Source organism: Ranitomeya imitator, chromosome 10 (assembly GCF_032444005.1).
Source record: "Ranitomeya imitator isolate aRanImi1 chromosome 10, aRanImi1.pri, whole genome shotgun sequence".
NCBI classification, from domain to species: Eukaryota; Metazoa; Chordata; class Amphibia; order Anura; family Dendrobatidae; genus Ranitomeya; species Ranitomeya imitator.
Genome location: NC_091291.1, coordinates 23,413,825 through 23,440,485, shown reverse-complemented (window position 1 = coordinate 23,440,485; position 26,661 = coordinate 23,413,825). Strand labels below are relative to the sequence as shown.

At 41.3% G+C, this 26,661-nt stretch overlaps 1 protein-coding gene across 1 annotated transcript; it reads right to left on the bottom strand.

Annotated features, from left to right (window-relative positions):
- Nucleotides 1-246: 246 nt before the first annotated feature.
- On the bottom strand, nucleotides 247-26,071 carry LOC138651156 (B-cell receptor CD22-like). The gene is made up of 11 exons (XM_069741173.1): nucleotides 25,975-26,071; nucleotides 19,680-19,769; nucleotides 19,241-19,600; nucleotides 17,911-18,201; nucleotides 11,547-11,810; nucleotides 8,472-8,714; nucleotides 8,251-8,341; nucleotides 6,498-6,564; nucleotides 4,197-4,273; nucleotides 2,965-3,019; nucleotides 247-384 (listed from the first exon to the last, which is right to left on the bottom strand). Exons 2-11 carry the CDS (start codon nucleotides 19,720-19,722, stop codon nucleotides 262-264), a joined length of 1,614 nt encoding a protein of 537 aa, XP_069597274.1. The 5' UTR covers nucleotides 19,723-19,769; nucleotides 25,975-26,071; the 3' UTR covers nucleotides 247-261.
- Between the last annotated feature and the right edge of the window lie 590 nt (nucleotides 26,072-26,661).

Genomic DNA, 26,661 nt, shown 5'->3' with positions numbered 1-26,661 from the left:
TCAGCTCGTCGTGATCCAAGATGATTCATATTATCCTATTAATGCATTTGTTTTTTAACATTAATTGAATATATTATCATCCTTGACAAGTTAAAAATACCATAGTGTTTTGCATTTTGTAGAGTGGATGTTGGAGTCTTTCATCGAGACTCTCGGTGTAGTAGATCCAAGTGCACTTTGTGCACTAAATATTAACCTGTTTGGTCAAATTGATTGATAATTCAGTCATGTTATTCCCACATCACAAGAGAAGCCATATTTTTAATGTTTCAAAGTTGCATAGTCCACGTTGTGTTCATGACTGACTCTGGATGTGGAAGTTATCTGGTCATGTTGAACATGGGAGATATCAGAATATTCAACTTCATGTGTTGCCGGCAGGACCTGTGAAAAAATATTAACAAATACATCACAATGAGAAATGTTCTCTCAGAGGTTAAAGATGTTAGATGGGTCTCAAGTTATGCCTATATTTTAGGACATTACATTCCAGGCCCACAAGAAGCTCATAGAATAGTGATGAACAAAGTACAAATTTGGCAAACTGCTCATATTTGGACACTAAATTTACATTACATCAGATTTTTTTTAATAAAAATGGAATGTGTCATCACTCATCACTCTATAATTCTCTCTGAGTTAATTGTCTAACCGGTAACCGCTTAGAAAAACATATTCTGGAAAAAAAGAGCAAAACAGCAGACAAATTCACCAAGTTGTTGAGCACTGGTCAACAGATGTCATCAGTAGGGATGGGCGAACCTGAACAGTAAAGATCAGGACAGTACCTAACACATAGTGCTCGGTCACACGGTCCCGAACACGGGTTTCCATGGGAAACCTGTGTTACAGTTTGGGTCCAGTTCGGGTCCAGGGCGGCTGTAAAAGATAACATAAAATTAATAATAAGCATTATAAATATTATACTTACCTGTCCAGCGACGCTTCCTCCCATCCAGCTGTCTTCCGGCCACATCTGCTTCCCGGGCCGCTCATTACCTTCCAGCGGTATTCACTGCACTTGGCAGTCTTCGGCTTTTTCTGGCAGTGTTCGTGCGTTGTCCGCCGAAAGGTAATGTGTGGCCCCGGAAGCAGATGTGGCCGGGAGACAGCGGGATGGGTGGACGCGCCGCTGGCCAGGTAAGTATAATTATAATGTTTATTATTAATTTTATGCTTTCTTTTACAGCCCCCCCCCCACCGCCCCATCCCATATCTGTAAAGTCCAAGTTCAGGGTTCGGACGCAAGATCACGTCATCTCCAGCCCTGAACACGAACTTTAAAGAAAATCTCTGGCGAGTCCGCCGATCATGAACATCGTGTGTTCACCCACCACTAGTCATCAGACGACATGCCAAGCTGTGAAGTACTGTTAGATAGTCGTAGTCAAAGACAAGAAAAATTGTATAGCACGGGTGAACATATGTTTTCAAAAACAAACCAAGTGTTAGGTGTTGAGGTCCCGCCGCTGCACAGGGGGAATCTCAAACCATGTCTGCTGTGGTCTCCCATTCTCCTCCAGCCGCAGTGGAACCTGCTCAACAGAGATGTTGGTCCCAGTGTCTGGCTCAGCCTAATACTGTGCGAATGGTTACTGCTGCCTATCCAGGCTCTGCCTTTGTAGCCAGCACTGGTCAGCTGCGAGCAGGCTTTTCTGGGACCAAGTCCTGCTTTTCATGCACTGAGCATGTCCATGGGAGGACCCCTCTATTGGAGGTCGGGGGTCACACGCTCAGGCCCTGTAGCACCTCCTATTGGTCCACCAGGAAGGTCCTGAAGAGCTGCAACTATAAAAGGCGCTAGTAACAAATGTGTTTGGCTTAAGCCAGTGGATACTATACCACTCTATACATGTGTGGTGTGAGGCTGTAGCTTTGGGACTGTACACTCAGGCAGGCAGCTAGCGTCAGTGGGGGCAATTAGTTGCTTGGCTTAGCATCTGGTTCCTTCATGTGTGCAGTGAGCACAGAAGAGTTCCAGAGCAAGCACAACTCTAGTTAGGCTAATAGTTTTGTGTACAGCGCGACTCTGTGAGTCAACAGAGCTCGCTTCCAGTTCACACGGGGTGAAGCTTAACCCACGTGTGAGCTCAGAGTCTATCCGCCATTACTTTGCAGCAGGTATCTCTGCACGGTGGACCCCGGGCTGCGAACGCACCTTGTAGCTACCTATCTCTACTTGGTGTGTTTCGCTAGCCCAAACACCAAGTTGTGGAGCAATGGTGGACAGATGTAGTCAAAGACAATCCAAGGTATGGAGCACTGGAAGATGGAAATAGCCAAAGACAAGGCAAATTGTGGGGCACTGTTGAACAGATGACGACAGTACTCATAAGACAAGCCGAATTGTGTAGGAATGGTGGACAGACATAGTCAAAGACAAACCAAGTTTTGTAGGAATGGTAGACAGATGTAGTCAAAGACAAGCTAAGTTGTGGAGCATTGGTGGACAAAAGTCATCAGAAGACAAGCCAAGTTGTGGAGTGCTGGTGGACAGATAAAATCACAGACTAACCAGGTAATGGAGTTCTGCTAGATAGATGTTGCCAAGAAACAAGCCAAATCACAAGCCAAACAAGACACAACAAAAAGATGACGGTTGCATCAGAGGAAATCAAGAGAGGCTTAAAATAAAATTCTTAACCTCCTTCCCATTTACACTCTATATTGGCTATTTTGGGGCATATCAGGAACGTGTATGAATACAAGGAAGAGAGCTGCAACCAGTAACATAAAAGTAAGAATGAGGATGCTGATGGACTATAGAATGGATTTACTGTAGCTAAATATTCTGGTAGCTGGTAAAAGTGAGGAGATGCCTAATTCACCTTATTTTACGTTCAGGGTGTAATACCGCAGTGACATTGTCTAATACTAGTATAGTGGCGATGAAAAGGAGACACATCAGAGATGAATTATTCAGTACAGATGAATAGTTAGCTAATTCTCTAATGCAACACTTACATCACTATTGCTGTAAATAACATAATTTTCATTAACATTCACCTCTACTGAAGACCTAAAATAACAAAAATAGATTAGATCATTTTTTTACATTAGAACTTACAATACAATAGAGGTGATATTTTGCAATATAATAAACTAAAAGAATAGGCATTACATTAAACTCAGTATAATAGAAAATCTTTAGGACAGGAAACATCATATATCACGCAGTCCTAGGCCTATATAACCGGACCACCAAAGGCAATAGCCATGGAAATACTCCCACCAGATTGTATACATGCAAAATTAGAGTAAATTAATCCACCAGAAAAGTACAAAAGAAGTGTTTTTATTTATCTAAACACATAAATGGCACATAAACAATTAAAAGACCATATAAAAAACAGCTATTTGAAACAAAAATCAACAATGCAAAAGTTCAAATTGTACACGAAAAAGGGACGCACACCCAGGAGTAAAACAGGATGAAAAAAATAAAAATATAAAATAATAAAATTGGGTGAAATACAAAGTGTATGAGGTAGTAAATATTACAACAGAATATACCCAAATATAAAATACAAGTAAATGTCACAAGTGTTACCCTGGTAGGAAGAAAACATGGGTATAAAAGTGAATTGCATATTCTGTTGTAATATTTTACTACCTCCTTTTACTTGAATTATACAGCAATAAAATTAAATTATATCACATTGGACTGTATGGTCGGCTTATGGTGTCTCTTCTGGTTGTGATCTCATATAGAGTCATAATGTTCAAACACGTGTCCATTGACAATAGCAGCATAAGCATCACAAGAAGTAGCTGCTCTTACCCATTTCAATCCTGTGGTGTTGCACGCACGGCCCCGACGCGCGTTTCACATGGGCTTCGGCAGCGCTTCTCCAGCACGGTTGTGCTTTTCTCTGCAGCGCAGCCTGTCTCATTTCTACTGTAGGCTTCACCGCCTTTACAGTATACAGCATTTATTGCTCACCAATGATCCACTATATGTTCTGAGGAAGGCCAATTAGGCCAAAACGTCAAAGCTTTTTTTTAAGTGGATCTTTCTGTTTTTTTCTATTTGTGCAATAATTATATTATCTCAGCACTGAAAAGGAATGCCAAGTTCTATTTTCTTCTTGTATACGGGGTGGAATCCTACTTGAGCACCCTATAAGAGTGCCACATAAGCCTAATATATACAGTAACGCTGGTGTTAACACTGATTACTTGCCTAAGGAACTTACATTGACCTCATGGAATCTGGTTGCGCGTTCTGATCATTGTGGATATTTCCGTACAGATTTTCTTTCCCACTTGTATTCTAAAGATAAACATGAAACAATTGAAGACATGTCTGTAAGAACACATTAATAATAGTACCATATATTCTATGATGATATTATATAATGAAACATTTAGTCTACTTAGTGATGAGCGAACGTGCTCAGTGATACTCGTTTATCACTCTAGTATGTGGGTCCTCGGATTTGTTCGGCACTCGCCGAGCATTGACTGATGCTCAGATTTAATGCTCGAATCCCCTCCTCACATGTTTGAAGCCTGTTACACAGCCAACAAACATATGGAGATCGTCTGCCAGTCACTGTAATGTCATAGACATCCTGATAGTGGCATTACTGTTGATGGCTTGCCACATTACCTTATCATAGGTTATAAAAGGACAGGAGGTGCTACGTTTGGCACACTGATGCCATTGCACACCTCAGGGACAGTTCTGATTGGAATGATAGAGCAATTGTCCAGACCTGCTCAGACTTGCCCGAGCTTCTGGTCAAGGCATGCAATATCAGCACCTACTTGTGCAAGTCAGCTACAGCTGCCACAGCTGTGGCTCTGCTGGAGCAGTGCTTGCAAGTGCCTGCTCACCGACTGGTATATGACATGACCATGTGCTGGAACATCACAGTGCACATGATGGCAAGGCTTTGTGAGCAGCAGAGGCCAGTTGCCGAATGCTAGCTCTTACATGCCCATCTGTATTCTGGTCAGCCTCCTCACATAACAACTTAACAGTGGACATGGATGTCTGACATTTGTGCAGTTCTCAAAGATTTTGAGGATTCCACAAAGGTGGTGAGTGATGACTGTGCCATAATCAGAGCAACAATCCCACTTCTGCGCCTACTTAATCAGTTGCTACTCGCAATTAAACATGAACCTTTGCATGTGGACCAGGAGGAAATGGAGGAGGACATGGGACAGGGAGTTGTTACCAAACCCAGTCTTATCTCATCTGATCAGTGCTGAGTGGGTAATAATGAGGAGGTGGAGGCTGAGCAGGAGGAGAAATAGGAGCTAGTTGCTATTGCAACAGAGGCTAGTACCCACACAAGCTCTGTCCCATCTCTCCTACGTGGATGGGCTGAGAATGGGAATGACATAGAAAAGAGGGAGGAAGAGATAGAATATTGTCATCATGGTGGACACAAGGAAGAGTTTGGCTGCACATATGGCCGACTTATATTCATTATATTCATTTTTGTCCAAAAAAGAGTAGTGGTTGTTCACCCTGCCAGACCCATGCTTCAAGGAGAATATTACATATCTCCTTCCTGAGGTGGAGAGGTCTGCTAAAATGGTGCTATACCAGACAGCCATTGTGGAACATATGTTAAACAAATTCCCACACAGTGTCTTTATGTGTGTAGAAGTACCAAACTATGCTTTCTTAATATTTGAATGAGGCGCAGCAGATGGTGCCTTTAAGGGTCTATGTATAACCCTCCTTATAATATTTTTCTGGTTTTGCCATGTGTGCAGAGCATTTATGAGTGTAGAAGTAGCACAACTACACTTTCTCATCATTTGAATGAGGCACTACATTTGGTGCCATCAAGGGTGTATGGATGACCCTATTTGTAATTTTTGTCTGGCTTTGCACTGTGCAAAGCTTTTATGAGTGTAGATGTACCATAGCTACACTTTGCTCACAATATTTGAATGAGGCCCATGAGTTGTTACCTTCAATACTGTATGGATGACCCTGCTTTTAATTTTTGGCAGGCTTTGCACTTAGTACCTAGCCTCCATGAGTCTAGCAGTGCCACTACATGATAATTTGAACAGAATTATTTTTAAATCCTTTTGAAATTTTGCCTTATATACAAATAATCATGCAAGAATAAATGTTTCTGGACATTTTTTTCTTGTAAATGCCAATTTCTCTATGATTTTAAATTTATGTTTATTGTCAGTCCTTAAAGTGAGTAAAACTGTGACATCATTGTTCTCAGCAGCGATCTGGGAGTCCGAGATGTTTCCAGGAGACTTCCCCATGCTGTTTTCCTTACATTCAACACTTTTCATCCATTTCAAAATTTTCACTGCCCCCCAGGGTCTGCTGGGAAAATGCTTGGCTTTCACATTATCTTCCATTATACTCGTTACTCGAAAAGAGCATCTGCGCATTAGGAATTGCTTGGTTTGAATAACAAGTATCCGAGCTTTTTAATGCTCGCTCATCACTAAGTCTACTATATAATTCTGCAACATAAATACCAGACCGCCTAATAGAAAATACTCACGTAGTGGAGCATCCCTCCAGGTGTTGTGTGTTTTGGGGAAGTTTGAAAAGAAGACTTGTCGATTTTCCTGTTAAAATAATAAAATTCTAAAATGACAATTATATTCAAAATAAAAATAATACAGTGCTTACAAGATGGAGATCTATTAGCTTGATGGATAGATAGATAGATAGATAGATAGATAGATAGATAGATAGATAGATAGATAGATAGTGCAAAAAACCTTAAAGAGGTTGTCCACTGCTTTAACATTGATGACCAATCCTTAGGATATGTCATCAATGTCTTATCAGTGGGGCTGGAACCCCACCAATCAGCTGCTCTTGGTGCTATCAACAGCTTGAACTGTTCAGTTATGGAGCTTCTCCAACTACAGATAGTGGCTGCGGCTGGGTACTGTAAATCTGCCCCCTATTCAGGATAAATCATCAATGTCTGATTGATGGGGGTGTAACACCCTACAGTCCCGCTGATCAGCTTTTCTACGTTCTGGTGGCAGATTGAACTGCTCAGTTACAAAGGTTCTCCATGTACTGATAGCATCTGTGGCTGGGTACTACAAACCTGCCCCCTATTCAAATCAACAAGGGGCAGGTGTGCAGTACTCATCCATGGCCACTATCAGTAAAGCAAAGCAGCTCCATAACTGAGTAGTTCCAGATGCCACCGGCACCTAAGACAGCTGATCAGCTTGGCTGTAGGGTTTTGTAACCCCACTGATGAGACATTGGTGACATAAAGTGTATCGTATCGTATCTTATATCTTAAGGAATGGTCAATAATGTTAAAGTAGTGGACAACCTCTTTAAACTGACCATACATTTTTGCTGTCAAATCCAGTGTTTTCAGAGGGACCAGTTGATCATCTAAAATGTCTCTGAGCCCTCCTAACTTTACCTTGTTTGCATATTTTAAAAGAGATAAAAACTGAACTTTTGAATTACATTGTCCTTCACCTTGTTTTTAAAGATTGAGGAGCATATCATTCCCTTTTTCCACTTACAATGGCTAAACATAGAATCCATGTGTAAGGAGCCATGAAAGATTTAATGTGTATGGCCAGCCATTGTCCACTACTTGGACAACTTCTTGTGATACCCCACACTTGGCCTCAATAAAAAAAATAAAGCTTATACTCAACTCCCGTGCTGGCGCCATTCCCGTGGTGTTGGCAAAGTTCCTCTACATGTTGGATTTGGCCGAAGGCGAGTACAGTGATGCCAACTCTCATTGCGTGACGGCATCATGTGCCATAATAAATGCACGGGAGCCCCAGGACTACGTGTGCCGACACCGCGGGAACAGCGTCGGCACAGGAAATGAGTATAGGCTTTTCAATTTTATGGAGGTTAAACATTGTGATCAAGAAGGGGTTGTCCTAGTATTGGATAACCACTTTAAGTTCCCTATACTCAGCAAATAAAAGTTGGCTGAACTCGTAAACTTCAACCATTTGCTGTGCATGGGGCGACCAACTCTCCACTCATATATGATGTTGGGGAAGAAAAATTCCAGTTTATTTACTTCTAGTGGTCAACTCTTTTGTCCAGCATGGAGGTCAATCACTAACTGAGGAGTCTAGCAGTAGCTCCATCACAGAGAACACAAGAGCGACAGACCCAGGCGAGTGTTCTCGTATATGGGGGAGTCAGGGGAGATTGACAGCTGAACTACCATTTGGCCAACAGATATTTCATGTGTCTACTCCTTCTGATAAATAAATCTTTCCCTTTCATCACCTCTCTTTAATTACCTTATACAAAAATAAATGACCAGAATGAGAAGCAGTAGAACGAAAACCCCAATAGTTGTGCCTAAAATGAGAGGTAAACTCACGGCATCGCCTGGAAGAAAACAGAAACAAAGTCATTAGATGATGAATCTTCGGCAGCTCCTTCTACCCTTTATATATAATGATTACTTTCATCTGTACTAGAATGATTATGTAGTACCGTAACTCTCATCATCACTAACGTTGTATGTAGATCTCAGAGGAGGAGGAGTTCCCGGCACTGTTGTGAGCGATACATGAATATTGCCCGGAGTTCTCTTCGTTATTGTCTACAGTCAGATTATTTCCTGTTTGATTCTGTAATATTGATCCATCCTTCATCCAGGTGTAGTGAGTAACATCAGGCTGGCTGCTTAGGAAGTTACAGATCAATTCAATAAAATCAGCTTCAGTTTTCATGGTGATGTGAACTCCTGAGGCTGCATCTGCAGAAGGGAGGAAATCAAGTATATATGATGTGAACTCCTGAGGCTGCATCTACAGATGGGAGGAAAACAAGTATATATGATGTGAACTCCTGAGGCTGCAACTTAGAAAGGTGGAAAATCAAGTACACTGCTCAAAAGAGTAAAGGGAACACTACAATCCCACATCCTAGATATCACTGAATGAAATATTCCAGTTCTAAATCTTTATTCATTATATAGTGGAATGCATTGAGAACAGTAAAACCTAAAATGATCAATGCAAATAACAACTAATATCCCACTGAGGTCTGGAGTTGGAATGATGCTCAAAATCAAAGTGGAAAATCAAATTGCAGGCTGATCCAACTTCAGTGGAAATGCCTCAAGGAAATCATGCTCAGTAGTGTGTGTGGCCTCCACGTGCCTGTATAATCTTCCTACAATGCCTGGGCATGCTCCTGATGAGGAGTTGGACTAAAGCATCCGCCAACTCCTGAACAGTCTGTGGTGCAACGTGACGTTGGTGAATGGAGCGAGACATGATGTCCCAGATGTCCCAGATGTGTTCGATCAGATTCAGGTCTGGGGAATGGGCGGGCCAGTCCATACCTTCAATGCCTTCATCTTGCAGGAACTGCTGACACACTGCCAACCGCACCAGCATATGGTCTCACAAGGTGTCTGAGGATCTCATCTCGGAACCTAATGGCAGTCAGGCTACCTCTGGCGAGCACATGGAGGGCTGCGCGGCCTCACAGAGAAATGCCACCACACACCATTACTGACCCACTGCCAAACTGGTCATGCTGAAAAATGCTGCAGGCAGCAGATCGCTCTCCACGGCGTCTCCAGACTCTGTCACATGTGCTCAGTGTGAACCTGCTTTCATTTGTGAGGAGCACAGGGCGCCAGTAATGAATTTGCCAATTTTGGTGTTCTGTGGCAAATGCCAATTGTACTGCACGGTGTTGGGCTATGAGCATAACCGTTTTTTGTGGACGTCGGGCACTCAGACCATCCTCATGGAGTTGGTTTCTAACCGTTTGTGCAGACACATGCACATTTGTTGCCTGCTGGAGGTCATTTTGCAGGGCTCTGGCAGTGTTCCTCCTGTTCCTCCTTGCACAAAGGCTGAGGTAGCGGTCCTGCTGCTGCTGCATTGTTGCCCTCCTACAGCCCCCTCCATGTCTCCTGGTGTACTGGCCTGTTTCCTGCTAGCACCTCCAGCCTCTGGACACTACGCTGACAGACACAGCAAACCTTCTTGCCGCAGCTCGCATTGATGTGCCATCCTGAATGAGCTGCACTACCTGAGCCACTTGTGTGGGTTGCAGAGTCCGTCTCATGCTACTACGAGTGTGAAAGCACAACCAACATTCAAAAGTGACCAAAACATCAGCTGGAAAGCATTGGTACTGAGATGTGGTCTGTGGTCCCCACCTGCAGAACCAGTCCTTTATTGAGGGTGTCTTGATAATTGCCAATAATTTACATCTGTTGTCTATCCCATTTGCACAACAGCATGTGAAATTGATTGTCAATCAGTGTTGCTTCCTAAGTGGACAGTTTGATTTCACAAAAGTTTGATTTGCTTGGAGTTAGATTCTGTTGTTTAAGTGTTCCCTTTATTTTTTTGAGCAGTGTATATATGATATGAACTCCTGAGGCTGCATCTACAGGAGGGAAGAAAAACAGTATATAAAAGAACAGCAAACTGTTTAAATTTACCATATCATGTATTGGCAAATTACTTGGATAAAAAGGGGAAAAACGCAGCAATTCCATCATTACTAGTGTTGAGCATTCCGATACCGCAAGTATCGGGTATCGGCCGATACTTGCGGTATCGGAATTCCGATACCGAGATCCGATATTTTTGTGATATCGGGTATCGGTATCGGAAGTGTAAAATAAAGAATTAAAATAAAAAATATTGTTATATTCACCTCTCCGGCGGCCCCTGGACATCAGCGGGAGGATCCGGCGTCCGGCACGGCTTCTTTCTTCAAAATGCGCGCCTTCAGGACCTGTGGAATGACGTCCCGGCTTCTGATTGGTCGCGTGCCGCCCATGTGACCGCCACGCGACCAATCAGAAGCCGCGACGTCATTCCTCAGCTAAAGTCCTAGAATGAGCGCCTTCTAGGACCTGAGGAATGACGTCGCGGCTTCTGATTGGTCGCGTGGCGGTCACATGGGCGGCACGCGACCAATCAGAAGCCGGGACGTCATTCCACAGGTCCTGAAGGCGCGCATTTTGAAGAAAGAAGCCGTGCCGGACGCCGGATCCTCCCGCTGATGTCCAGGGGCCGCCGGAGAGGTGAATATAACAATATTTTTTATTTTAATTCTTTATTTTACACTTTAATATGGATCCCAGGGCCTGAAGGAGAGTTTCCTCTCCTTCAGACCCTGGGATCCATGAGGATACATTCCGATACTTGATGTCCCATTGACTTGTATTGGTATCGGATATCGGTATCGGCGATATCCGATATTTTTCGGGTATCGGCCGATACTATCCGATACCGATACTTTCAAGTATCGGACGGTATCGCTCAACACTAATCATTACTGATTGTATTTCTCTAATACAGAATTCCCTATATGCTGTCTACTAAAACCAACATCCACAGCACATGGAGCAGACTGAATTTCTAAAAGTGCTCCATACATTTCTTTCCGTCTTTGGGAAAAGATTGGAAATGGTTAAATGATACAATTCCCACTATTGCTGCATAATTAAGTCCAGAAAACTTTTTACAACTTTATATATTTATGCCATAACTTAAATATTTAGAATTCTATAACTTATACACTTGTTCTGTATGTTCCTCCTATTTGCACTTACACAGTACGGGTATCTCCATCAGGGCTGATTCTCCTCTACCCACATCATTTATTGCAGCGCAGGAATAAGGCTCCATGTCCCGGGTCACATTCCTTAGACCAAGCTTTCTTCCGTCATATGGTAATTCGGTTTTATTTTTCCCTTTGTACCATTCATATATGTCAACATCAGGTTTGGAAGAGCTGATACAATGTAACGTCACATTGCTTCCTTCCATTAATTCATCGTTTTCAATAATTGTGACGGTCACATTTCGAGGGGAGTCTGTCATAGTAAATTATAGCTGTTACATGACGCGTTTTTATGAATGTCCACTCATTATAGCCATTTCATTTTGTTAAATAAAGTTAGGTATAACTTCCTGGACTGAAATTTTCACTTAACTATTATATCTTCAAAGCAGTTTTCTTATATTTTGTTGCCGGCTGCCACCACTAGAGGGAGCTCATGAATTTACTGTATACTCTTTCTACATTGGAATTAATAGTAAAACTGTATGCGAATAGCTCCTAAGCTCCCTCTAGTGGTGACTGCTGATAACATTTATCATTTAGATAAAAAGAATAGTACTGCATAGTGTTGTCCATTTTATAGATACAGTATACCTGGACATTTAGTGTATTCTGAGAAAAGTTTGAGTTGTTCTTTAGAATGCTGAACAACTCTTCTAATCTGGATATCTTAGAAGCCTCATCAAAGGTGAAGTCTATCTATGGAGAGCAACAACATGTGACAATGGAGAGCTGGCGGATTCTTTTTATAAAATATTACTTTAAAAATTGCTTTTAAAAGAATAGGTGTTACGATAGTGTAGCAACTTACTAGAGAAAATAGGTAACACACTAAACACTGCACCTGACCCTACCAATTGCTGTATACAATAGAGATCCTGACCCTGCAGTCCCTTAGTGGTTCCTGCATGAGATAAAAGGCCATAACCAAAGATTAGACAATGGCTACTCGGACCTTTGCTGCTGCAAAGGTCGTCAAGGGCTTCTCATTCTTCCTAAATAACCAGTGGGCCGAGAAGAGTGTAAACTACCTACAGAAGGGAAAGTGTGCTGAAATAGAAAGAGATCCCAGAGTGAGTAAAACAGATCATGAAATACAAAATTAAAGATAGAATATGCCTCGAACTTTCTAAAAAGAAAAAGAAGATAGGTGAAGGGTAAGGAACATAAACAGCAGAGAGATAAACCCTAGCTGGTCTTTCACAGACTGGCTTAAATTGTAGCAGTATGGCTGTACATCTAAATGGGACTTTCGCAAGCAGGAAATACCAGCAAGGGGAAAGAATATGAAGCCAACCTGAAAGGTTATAGGGCAGACAAATGAGTAAATGAAAACACCTGTTACCCTAAAAAGACTGAAGCAAGGGTAACAGAAACTAAACATTGGGAAAAAAGGTGTATCTGCTGTGGCTTGGCAGACAGAGAAGCCGACCATAAAGCACAGGCTCAAGGGTTTGAACCCAGACATATCACAGTAAGCAAAACAGTCTCTTCCGAAATGAAGGCTTGAACTCTAACACCACCTAATGGATAGTTCAAGAAAAGCACATCCAGCCCATGAATGGCAGCGCTTCCCAGGACTCACATTCAAAGATGATATTTCATATTTTTTTATTTCATAACTTAAAATAGAAGAGATACAACGCGTTTCGGATACAGTATATATCCTTCTTCAGGTATCATAAAAACACAGTACAAATCCTACTAGTATAAAATTCAATTACACTTATATATAGTATCACACCTTTTATCCCAGTCTCAGAAACTTGATTTGGGGTGTGGACCAAATTCAGGAAAACACCCACTGATTGATACAGCCTTGTTAACATTGATGCAAGAAAGAGAGAAAAAAGAAAAATAAAATAAAATAAATAAATAAAAAAAATATATCAAAGGAAAAAAAAAAAAAAACACAAGAAGAAAATAAAAAAAAAAATCACAAGGAAAAAAAAAAAAAAAAAAAAATCCTTTAAACTCTCTCTATGATATCATTCAATCCATTTGGAAATAATGTTCCCAAACGATATATCCAAAACGTTTCTTTCCTGTTTAAAAGAGCATTCCTGTTTGCAACTCCAGAGGGTATCTGCTCCACTGGAGTTACTTTTATGTTAAACATTTTATTATGTTTAAGTAGTAGATGCCTTGAGAGACTATGTTTTAAAAAGCCATTTTTTGCTCTATTTCTGTGGCCATTAATGCGGGACCGCAGTGTCTGTCCAGTGCGTCCCACATACTGCAAACCACAACTGCATGTGATGACATATACAACATGATCACTACTACAGGTGAGTCTTTGTGAGATTTCAAAGACGTCACCAGTATTATTGCATTTAATAGTTTTAGCCCCATGATCTAGGATCCCACAGGTGCAACATTTTTTGGAGTTACATTTAAAAACTCCGGTGCCTTGAAGAACTCCACATAAAGTTTGATCCTTATTTTTATAAATGTTTTTTCTTTTTGGATCCAACTGTTTTTTTAATTTACTGGGGGCCACCAAATTTTTCAAAGTTTTCCCCCTTCTATATGTAATCCCTGGTTTATCAGGGAGATGTTTTCCCAAGACAGGGTCACGCTTCAAGATGTACCAATATTTAGAAAGCACAGTTCTTATGATTTTATTGCCCCTATTGAATGTTGTCACAAAATTCAATTTCCAGCGATCATCACTTTTTTCCTTACCAGTGGTCAAAGTGTCCCCCTTCCTGGCTTTTCCTTTTAAACATTCTTCCTGTGTTTTTATTTTGTTGTCCCTATATGCACCATTTATCAAATTTTTCGGGTATCTTTTTTCTTTAAATTTTCTTTTTAAAATTTTACTCTGAGCTACATAATCAGATTCTCTCGTACAATTCTTTCTGATGCGATAAAATTGGCTGTGGGGTATATTAACCTTCCACTTCTTGTAATGTGCACTATTGAAATCTAAAAAGCCATTTGAATCCACTTTTTTGAAGTGGGATTTCGTGATGATTTTTTTACCACTATGGCTGATCTCTAAATCAAGAAATACCATTTTTTCTTTATTAATTTGTGATGTGAAGGTGATCCCCCAGGTGTTATTATTGAGCTCCTTTATGAATTGTACGAGAGAATCTGATTATGTAGCTCAGTCTAAAATTTTAAAAAGAAAATTTAAAGAAAAAAGATACCCGAAAAATTTGATAAATGGTGCATATAGGGACAACAAAATAAAAACACAGGAGGAATGTTTAAAAGGAAAAACCAGGAAGGGGGACACTTTGACTACTGGTAAGGAAAAAAGTGATGATCGCTGGAAATTGAATTTTGTGACAACATTCAATAGGGGCAATAAAATCATAAGAACTGTGCTTTCTAAATATTGGTACATCTTGAAGCGTGACCCTGTCTTGGGAAAACATCTCCCTGATAAACCAGGGATTACATATAGAAGGGGGAAAACTTTGAAAAATTTGGTGGCCCCCAGTAAATTAAAAAAACAGTTGGATCCAAAAAGAAAAAACATTTATAAAAATAAGGATCAAACTTTATGTGGAGTTCTTCAAGGCACCGGAGTTTTTAAATGTAACTCCAAAAAATGTTGTACCTGTGGGATCCTAGATCATGGGGCTAAAACTATTAAATGCAATAATACTGGTGACGTCTTTGAAATCTCACAAAGACTCACCTGTAGTAGTGATCATGTTGTATATGTCATCACATGCAGTTGTGGTTTGCAGTATGTGGGACGCACTGGACAGACACTGCGGTCCCGCATTAATGGCCACAGAAATAGAGCAAAAAATGGCTTTTTAAAACATAGTCTCTCAAGGCATCTACTACTTAAACATAATAAAATTTTTAACATAAAAGTAACTCCAGTGGAGCAGATACCCTCTGGAGGTGCAAACAGGAATGCTCTTTTAAACAGGAAAGAAACGTTTTGGATATATCGTTTGGGAACATTATTTCCAAATGGATTGAATGATATCATAGAGAGAGTTTAAAGGATTTTTTTTTTTTTCCTTGTGATTTTTTTTTTTTTTATTTTCTTCTTGTGTTTTCTCTCTTTCTTGCATCAATGTTAACAAGGCTGTATCAATCAGTGGGTGTTTTGCTGAACTTGGTCCACACCCCAAATCAAGTTTCTGAGACTGGGATAAAAGGTGTGATACTATATATAAGTGTAATTGAATTTTATACTAGTAGGATTTGTACTGTGTTTTTATGATACCTGAAGAAGGATATATACTGTATCCGAAATGCGTTGTATCTCTTCTATTTTAAGTTATGAAATAAAAAAATATGAAATATCATCTTTGAATGTGAGTCCTGGGAAGCGCTGCCATTCATGGGCTGGATGTGCTTTTCTTGAACTACTCATCCTGTGTGAGCCTTACTCTGGCTCTCTCACTTGGATCCACCCGAGGCAAGCTGCAAGCCCTGTATATTGAAAAGTATCTCAGAGGGAATTTGGAGGATACACGATCTAAAGCCATTTTAGTCTTTTATCAGGTGAGTGCATAAAATTGTGCACCCTTTAAAGACTATTATATTGTGTTTACGCACTTAGGGCGCCGCGATTTGTCTGTTCTTCTCTCCCAAACAGGGTTTTTTTGTATACCACCTAATGGATGTAGCAGTCCTAAAATGTAATATTGACCCTTTAAAGAACCCCTGTACATAACTTTGGAAAAGAAACCAAACTAGACATTTTATTTGTAGTTGTGCGTTTTAGAGTGTTTGCCCCTCATCAGTGCTACTTAGGAATCTGATTTGGCCAATTGAGAGGCCTCTAACTAGATGTCCAAGGAGTAACATTTCTCCATGTTGAGAGTGTCAAGCAAGTGTAAGGAGAATTATATGCAAGGTTCCCCATTAAAGGGTCGATATTAACTTAATTAGGATTGCTACACCCAACTGGTGTCACTAGAGTTCTAGCCCTCTTTTTCTTTGAAGAGGATATTTGCATATTTAAATCTCTAGAGGAGCATTGCATGGCCTGTAAGTCTCCTTACGCTGATTTGGCTTCCTCTTTTTCCCTTAGACATTTAAAGCAAAAGTTGTAAGTTTGTGTTCCTAATCATACCTTGTATTTGTTAGGGCTGGCGGAATGCACCAAGTAAATATTGAAATAATAAAGGTTCGTTTGCAGCCTGGGGTCCACCGTGCAGGAGTGGAACCTGCTGCTAGTATATGGTGGCACTATATGGCGGTACAATGCCTGAATAGACACAGGTTTAGTCACCCGGCCTATATAGGAGCGAGTTCTGTTGCTTCACAGAGTCACTGGAATTAGGATAACGCTGTGGCCTGTTAACCTCACATAGGATCACAGCTAACTAACAAAGCAGGTAGTATACGGTGGTCATACAGTCAGCATAGCACACAAACAACTCCTCTCCGGAGGTGCTGGAATTCTAGTGGCTATACACCAGTCCTAAATTCACATACACAAACTCCTCTCCGGAGGTGCTGGAATTCTAGCGACTATACAGCCGACCCTGAACACATGCAGACACAGACCACAAGGTAGCTAAGATCATAAACATAGGTTGATACTAGCACATGGCCGTGCGGTCATGGGAACCATTTATAGAGAGAGCTCCTAGTGGTCCAATAGGAACCGCTTCAGGACCTGAGCATGTGACCCCCGACCTCCAATGAGAGGTCGTCCCCTGGGCATGCTCAGTAGCGGAAAAGCAGGACTTAGTCCCAGGGGCATCTGCTCGCTGCAGAACAGTGCTGGTTACAATGGCTGAGCCTGGAAGATCAGCAGTAACCAAGCGCACAGTATCTACCTGAGCCAGACGCTGGGACCGACATCTCTGCTGAGCAGGCTCCACTGCGGCTGAAGAAGAATGGGAGACCACTGTGGGGGTGGCTCGAGATTCCCCCAGTGCAGCAGCCGGAACTTGACACCTAACAGTATTAATGTAGTATTACTTATTTACAACAAATTTTTTTCAAAACCTGTCGGTATAAGTACAATGTGTAGGTATACAGTCACACTGTGGCCATTAACAGACAAAGCCTAGAATAAAAACAATGAAAAATGAAAAAAATACCCTACAATAAGTAAATAGATAAATTGCAACAGTAAATAACATAGCGCAAGTAGTTGAAACTATTCTGATTTTAAAAAAAGCGTAAAAGTCATCCAACCACGTCAAGGTGGACTACAAGCGGGATGATCCCTAACTCTGGTATCTCACTGCACCGTCTCAAAATGGATGGGGCAGAGCAGGACATAGATCTGACCATTAAACACCTGCTCGAGGAAAACTATACAAAAATGAACACTCCAAAAACAGAGAACCATAACCACACCCCGGCTGACACCAAAATGAACTACAAGAGTTACTATACATGCCTCCTATAATACGTACAGCTGACGCTCATTGTTGATGATTTCACAGTTTTTTGTCCATTAGGATATGTAGCCGTGCACTGGATAGTAGTCCCATCATCCACATATGAAGGAGTATAGTTAAGTTCCGATTCTTCTCTCCAGGATCTGTCAGACATTTTCATTGATTGCTCCTTAATCTGACCCGGCTTGTTCCATTGTATAGAAGGAGGACTGGAGCGACACGTGTGATCTGCAGAACATTTTATAGTGGTGGTTTCTCCTTCTTTTATAGCTTGAGACATATGAAGATGAATATCTTCCGGAGAATCTGAAAAATTGTATCATAAAATGTTACATCACAATACAAACACATTAATTTGTTGGTGGATTCATCAACAATGAGGGTTTGTTTTTTGCTAATATTGTGGGGCGGGTTTTGGGAGAGTAGTTGTACTTTGTATTTCTTCCATTTTGGGAAAAAGGATTAAAATATTTTTATTTTTTTGATGGCGTGAAAAAAAAGAGCAACATTTCATTTTTACGATGTTTACTGTGTGGTGTAAGTAATTGAGTATTTTACCTTTACTCTTTGAGTCAATATAGCTAAAATGATACTAAATTTATACAGTTTTATTGTGTTTACTACTTTTTCTATATGTGCCACCCTATTTTGAAGTCATTAACTTATATGTTCCATTTTTGAAGAATCACTTTTTATTTTCATTTGAACCATTTTGGGCTACGAACAATTTTTTTTATCACTTTTTATTCCATTTTTTAAGGAATGATGAATGCAAAACAGCAATTCTAGCAATGTGTATAAAACAGCATAACCCATCCGATGCATGAGTGGAACCTTTCCCTCATTTCTAACGTGTAAATGCTACACCGACCTAAGGGGTTACGTTGCCAGAATGAGAGTTATGTTTATTCTTGTAGCTTCTGCAGGAGTTAAGTGCGGCTGATCTTTTGGGTAACGTTCCTACTCTTGTCCAATCTATATATATCGTGGTGAGTATATAAGTCAGGAAATCTTTGGAGATAAAGTGAAGAGCTCATTTAAAATAATTTGCATTATTTTAATGGATTCATAACAATGATGTCTTTTACACGACGTGTGTAAGGTACAAATAAACCGACTTCAGGCTTCTATGGAGAATTATGGGTTCATGTGCCAACAAATTTCATCCTTTGGACAATTTCTGTTCCTTACGTCGTACTAACATGTATTCAAAATGTTGCAAAGCGGTAAGAGACACGGAGACGTCATTATAGTCGTATCATCGACTACACAGTTATTCTTCAGTTTTCATTACTGTTCTGTACAACAAGAATAAATTAATGGGAATAATTTAGTAAATATTTACCTCTAACATTGAGCTTCACTTTAATAGATTGTTTGCTATATGCATTTGTTTTTTTCTCTCTTGTGGTCCCCGGATAATATTCATTTTCATCTTCTTTCATCACATTATATATCCGCAGGGTGCAGCTGTTATCGCCTGGGACTAGTGAGGTCCGACCTTTATATTCCTTCTTTACTGAAGATGAGTCCATGGTGTTTAGGACCTCTGGGTATCTCCAGTCATCATATAAGTACCACACAGTACCGGACGTTCTTGTGTTCGTGGCAGGATAAGTACAAGGAATCTCCACACAGGAACCAATCAGAGCAGTAATTCTCTCAGGGAAAGTCCATTGCTGACATACAGAACCCAGATAGAAGCCTGGAAACAACGAGCAGAACATGAGGTCGGAGTCACAAGGTTTCACCCAAACTGCATCTGAATATTGAAATCATGTTACCTTGAAAGACGATGAGAAGAAACATCTGCTTTACACCAGCCATTCTACAAGAATCTGCAAATCTAATCAAAGAATTATCTCCTTCCAGACCTGAGAAATAATTTAAAAAAACACTAAACAAGAGATCAGAAAACACAAATACTGTATGATAATGATGATACCAGAGCTGAATCATACAGGTCCTTCTCAAAAAATTAGCATATAGTGTTAAATTTCATTATTTACCATAATGTAATGATTACAATTAAACTTTCATATATTATAGATTCATTATCCACCAACTGAAATTTGTCAGGTCTTTTATTGTTTTAATACTGATGATTTTGGCATACAACTCCTGATAACCCAAAAAACCTGTCTCAATAAATTAGCATATCAAGAAAAGGTTCTCTAAACGACCTATTACCCTAATCTTCTGAATCAACTAATTAACTCTAAACACATGCAAAAGATACCTGAGGCTTTTATAAACTCCCTGCCTGGTTCATTACTCAAAACCCCCATCATGGGTAAGACTAGCGACCTGACAGATGTCAAGAAGGCCATCATTGACACCCTCAAGCAAGAGGGTAAGACCCACAAAGAAATTTCTCAACAAATAGGCAGTTCCCAGAGTGCTGGATCAAGGCACCTCAATGGTAAGTCTGTTGGAAGGAAACAATGTGGCAGAAAACGCTGTACAACGAGAAGAGGAGACCGGACCCTGAGGAAGATTGTGGAGAAGGACCGATTCCAGACCTTGGGGAACCTGAGGAAGCAGTGGACTGAGTCTGGTGTGGAAACATCCAGAGCCACCGTGCACAGGCGTGTGCAGGAAATGGGCTACAGGTGCCGCATTCCCCAGGTAAAGCCACTTTTGAACCATAAACAGCGGCAGAGGCGCCTGACCTGGGCTACAGAGAAGCAGCACTGGACTGTTGCTAAGTGGTCCCAAGTACTTTTTTCTGATGAAAGCAAATTTTGCATGTCATTCGGAAATCAAGGTGCCAGAGTCTGGAGGAAGACTGGGGAGAAGGAAATGCCAAAATGCCTGAAGTCCAGTGTCAAGTACCCACAGTCAGTGATGGTGTGGGGTGCCATGTCAGCTGCTGGTGTTGGTCCACTGTGTTTCATCAAGGGCAGGGTCAATGCAGCTAGCTATCAGGAGATTTTGGAGCACTTCATGCTTCCATCGGCTGAAATGCTTTATGGAGATGAAGATTTCATTTTTCAGCACGACCTGGCACCTGCTCACAGTGCCAAAACCACTGGTAAATGGTTTACTGACCATGGTATTACTGTGCTCAATTGGCCTGCCAACTCTCCTGACCTGAACCCCATAGAGAATCTGTGGGATATTGTGAAGAGAAAGTTGAGAGACGCAAGACCCAACACTCTGGATGAGCTTAAGGCCGCTATTGAAGCATCCTGGGCCTCCATAACATCTCAGCAGTGTCACAGGCTGATTGCCTCCATGCCACGCCGCATTGAAGCAGTCATTTCTGCCAAAGGATTCCCGACCAAGTATTGAGTGCATAACTGAACATTATTATTTGATGGTTTTTTTGTTTGTTATTAAAAAACACTTTTATTTGATTGGATGGGTGAAATATGCTAATTTATTGAGACAGGTTTTTTGGGTTATCAGGAGTTGTATGCCAAAATCATCAGTATTAAAACAATAAAAGACCTGACAAATTTCAGTTGGTGGATAATGAATCTATAATATATGAAAGTTTAATTGTAATCATTACATTATGGTAAATAATGAAATTTAACACTATATGCTATTTTTTTGAGAAGGACCTGTACATACTACAGCTTCAGTGAATGGTGGCCATCTTGACGTTTCTCCGACATAAATTTTACTATCTTGATAGGTACAAGTTGGTAATCTTTCCATACTTCAAACAATGGAAATCACATCTCCGTGCACTCTATGAGATTTTTTCTAAACTTTTTTTTATGAACAATGATCAATATAAACAAGCAGAAAATGTGAAGGCTAGCCAATACTGGAAGATAAGCCATGAAGTTGAGTAGTGAAGAGGTCCGAGGTCAACAGCTAAGAGAGTATGTCATAGACAGAGGGATGAGACGAAAGCATAGTCAGGAAACAGTCCGAGATCACAAAAAAGGGCTGGGCAAATGGATGGTCAAGCAAATCCAAGGTAGATAAGAACACAAGACTAGGAGCCCACAACAACTAACACATATTGAAAAAAAAACTATATACGAAATCTGTAGCAACTGAGTAAGAGGTTTTAGCTAATAAAATGTAGAAATTTTTAGGTACACAACTAAATGTTCACTTTATGCTAAATACTTCACTGGGGTTATTAGTTACATAATGTTATTAAAGGGATTTTCTGGTCCAAATCGATAAGTCTGCAGTCACTCTGTGTGACTGCAGACTTATGAATCCCTCCAACGAACGCACTATGCTCTATGGAGAATCACCGGTTTCTGACCCAAGACTGGAGGATGTGCATTCGTAATACATTATTGCAGTTATTTGACAGTTCTGTAATGTCTGGTTGCCCTTTTTGGATAGGTGCCCTGCAAAATATTAGGGATAAGAAAAAATTATGATAGCAATTGTAACACCACTTCCTGCATTGCTGGATAGCTTCCCATCCCATACCATGCAGAGACACCAACATACTCACCATCCCCAGGACATATTGTGAGTTATTTTTCCTCTGCTTGCTGTGTGCTGTAAGCTCTGCATCCTCTGCTTGCTGTGAATACTTCCTGGAGGCATTCCTGGCTGCATGCTTAGGGTGGCCGCCCCTGCGCTTGCTGTTTCTTAAACAGACAGTGCGTGCGCTCCCAATGTGTCCCCAGTCCATTGCTGAGAGACACTTGGTACTTAAGTGTACTTAACTGTTACACCCTGTCCGGTCGCTGTAACTTTGCGGGGTCCCCGTCGGGACTCCCGCTCTGTGCTGGCTCCACGCTGTCAGGATGTGGCTTCTCCCCCTCCTTTCTCTCCGTCTTCCTGGCGTGCTGCCAGCAGGTTCTCCGGCAGAGTGCTTAGGGCAAGCGCTCGTTCCCGGTCTCTTAAAGAGACAGCGAGCATTTCTTAAATATGCTTCTGGCCAATGGCGTGTTATTCATTGCTATTTCTAGCTCCTCCACCATAGGGAGAGCGCTGGAGCAACAAGTATCCACTGTTGCTTTCTTCCGGTTCCCATCTGCATGTGCTCCTGTTTCTGAAGTGCTTTCTCTAGTACTCCGCTTATACTGTCTGTTTCCAACAGATCATCAGCTACCAGTTACCCGGCTATCCTGGACAATGACTGCTCTATCTATGCTATCCCGTCTCATCCCGCCAATCTGCCATCATCACCTCCGGACAACGCCAGTACCATTGGACCAGCTTCTACCCATACACCCGGTATCACCTGGTTAGCTTCACGTCTCCCGCTATCCCTGCTTGTCCAATTGTCCCGCTGGGACAGCTGCCACGAGTTCGAGGTCTAACTGGAGGTAGCACCAGTGTCCCCCATGCTACTCACTCTGTCCCTGTTCGAGGGGACTTACCACGGGTGTCTGGCGCTCACATAGTCACATCCCCTTCGGAGCCCCCCGGACCGTGGTCCCGAGGTTCCACATTAAACCTAAATAAAAACGAATGTGAACTCCAACTTCTGTGCCTCCGTTTCCATTCATTACACCTTCACCTTATGGAGGATGCCTGAGCAACACTCTCTTTCAGTATGTGTAACTGCTGAGTTGCTAGGATCCTGCCTGTTCCTATCACCCTTGGGGTTGAATATCCAGGTCTGAACCCAGAACATTTATTTTGTAATTGTCTGAATTAGGACCAATCCCTGATCCTGTTTGTATCTAAGTCTGAATCTTTCCACAAACCTGTTATGTCTGAACCTGTTCCTAACCCTAAAATCTGCAGTGTCTGAACCTGTTCCTAACCCTAAAATCTGCAGTGTCTGAACCTGTTCTTTTCCCTAAAACTTTCATTGTCTGAACCTGTTCCTATCCCTAAAACCTGCAGTGTCTGAACGAGTGCTTATCTCTGATCTGTTGTCACTTTCCAACATTAGTGTTTAGTGAGCACACTTGGTTCTTCATTGTAAGTACCCTGTATGAACTTGTCCCAGTCTGTCTTGTTTGTACCTATCCTTGTATGCGTCCTGTGTGAACCTGACCCTGTCTACTCTACTCCTTGTGAACAGTGTCCTGTGTTGCCAGTCCGCCTCTGCGGTTTCCTGCTTGACAGCATCTGCGGTTTCTTCTCAGTCCAATCAGAATTAGGCCCTACCTGTTCCTGCATTTCAATAATACCTGCCCAGTCCTGAAACTGTTCTTGTCCCTCCAGTCTCAACTGATAACTGCCTGCCTGTAAAGCATCTTGTCCACTAGCACCTTCATATCTCATTGACGGCTCAGCGGCCGTGTGACCGAGGCCAGTCATCCTGGTGTAGCACCTGGTCATGCCACCCCGGTCTCTCCGCGGATTGCGGCACTGTCAGTTGATGTGCATCCTCGGTCAGTCTTGAGAAGGCACTTAGTCACTCCTCTCCAAGATCTCATCGGTCCCCAGCACAGTGGGACCACAACCCAAACTAAACTCGCACTAAACAGTCCAAGTGCGAGTCAACAATAATATTACAAATAAGTAATTGGAAAATGTAATCATGTGTATTGATATATGGAGGAGGGAAGCCCTTATGTGTTATTTATTGCTTTCTTCTGGATCAACATATATAGGCCGAGATGCTCAAGATGAGAACATAGTTTGGCCTCTATACACATCACTAGTGTGGCCACATCTAGAATACTGTAGGAAAGAAGGTTTTGATCACACGTACAGGAGCAGATTCTTTACTGTAAGAGCAATAAAACTATGAAATTCTCTTCCAAATAGTCACTTCTCATGGCCAATCTGTGAGTCAGAATGGTCAAGGAGTCCAAGGTCAGAAGCCAGGAGGATACGTCATAAACAGAGGGAAGAGACAAAAGCATAGTCAGGTAACGTTCCGAGGTCAAAATAACAGGAGAATAGCAGATCAGAGCAGAAGGGGTAAAAGAGATGGATGGTCAGAACGATGCCAAGGTCATGCAACGAAAGATTAACATACAGAAATTAAGGCACAGAGGAAACAAACCACACTTAGCTGATTGTATGTCTGGCAGAGGTCTTGGAAAAACAGCTCAGTTAAGTAGCATGGCAATCACCTGCGATAATGAACACTTGGAGACAACCTGCGCCTTCCAGTCTCAGACTTGATAGTCGAGCTGTCAATCAACACACTGACAGCTCAGCATGCCCCTGTACCAGATTGGATGGCTGAGCAGACAATAACTGTATCCCGCACACATTGAGGGTAAAAACCATGACAAAATGATGTTGTAATGGTTGATTCATTACTAAAATTCAATACGGGTCTGGATGATTTTCTTGAAAAGTGTAATATTACATTGATCCAGGGAACAAGTCTGATTCCTGTGTGTGGAATCAGGAAGGAATGTTTCCCCTAATATGGAGCTATTAATGTCTGCCGCATGGGGTTTTTCCTTCTTCTTGGCCAACATGGTTGAACTCGATGGACATAAGTCTACCTTCAGCCTTAAAAACTATGAAACATTGCAGTAGAACAGGATTAGCATTTGTCCTTTTTCCAGCCTTACATATTGTGTTACGGTGCTACTTCCAACAAAGTTTAGCATTTCCTTAATTTTGAATTTTTTATGTTGAAGTTTTCAGAGAAACCATTGGTAGCTTTACGTAGCACCACCACCATCAGCAATGTGAGTGTTAATGTTGGGTGCTGTTGGCCACAAGGAGAATCCTTACACCTCATTTAGCGATGTTTGCATCCAGTAAGATATCATGCTGCTACGTTAGCATTGAAGCTTATCTACAGATAAAACAAATGTCAAAACTAACAAATATTCAGATGTCTGCATCTATTGACTTAGTCTGCGGAATGTTGGATTGGTGATCTACGACACATGGATATTGGCAATGGAACATATTCCAATAGCATGCACTACACTAGATTGTAGCACACAGCCACAATCATGTTGGTATATGATACATATTTGTATTTTTATTTTCTACATAAATCAGGTATAGGGACATATACGGTATATGTTTGTATAATATCTTAGAACAGTGGGCAGTTCCCCTTTTCTTGAATGCAAGATTTCAGTAAATTTTCAGAAACCAAATTAACCCAAAGACAAAACTATAATATAGAAAATAAAAGAGGGGAGAGGAGGGGGATGCAGCTGGTGAATAGCAATAATTTAATTGTATTAAGATTAATTATTTTGGATAATTACTTACATGCTGGATCTTTTACAGCAACATCTCAGAAAGCAGCAGAACGAGGCAAAACACAACCACGAAAGTTCTCTGCTAGTCATTTGGGGAAGTGAATTATCTAAGTTACTTCCTGACAGTATGTCACACTTTTTATGATACAGTAGTTGGTTAATTTATCATATGGAGTAATGAGATTCTTCTATTGACCTCAACTTTTCAGATCTGAGGACATCGCACCTTGTTGGTTTTCCTCCTTCATACATTAATGTGCAGAGTTTGAAGAACAAAGCAGCTTATAATGATAAATTCGTCATCCAAAAAGAGTTTAATTCTATGTGTGACATTTATGTTACTGGTAGGGATGAGCGGACCTGTGGATGTTCGGGTTTGTTGGGCTGAAAGTAGGTTCGGCATCAGAAGTAGACCCCGAACTTGACCACAAATCCAAACGGAGTAAAAGTCAATGGGGACCTGTACTTCTGTGCTTTTAAATGGATGTAACATAGTCATAGTATGGGCTAGGGTACAACAACAAAAATAGCATTAATAGCAGGACAACTGCGCTGCTAACAAAGCAGGATAGAAGAATTACTGAAAATAACATAGAACAAAACAAAATCTTGAACCAGGAGGCCGAGTTCCAAGTTGAGTGGGTGGAGGTGGACATGGCGAGGCGGAGGATTAGGTAGCCAACACTCTTTTTTGTGA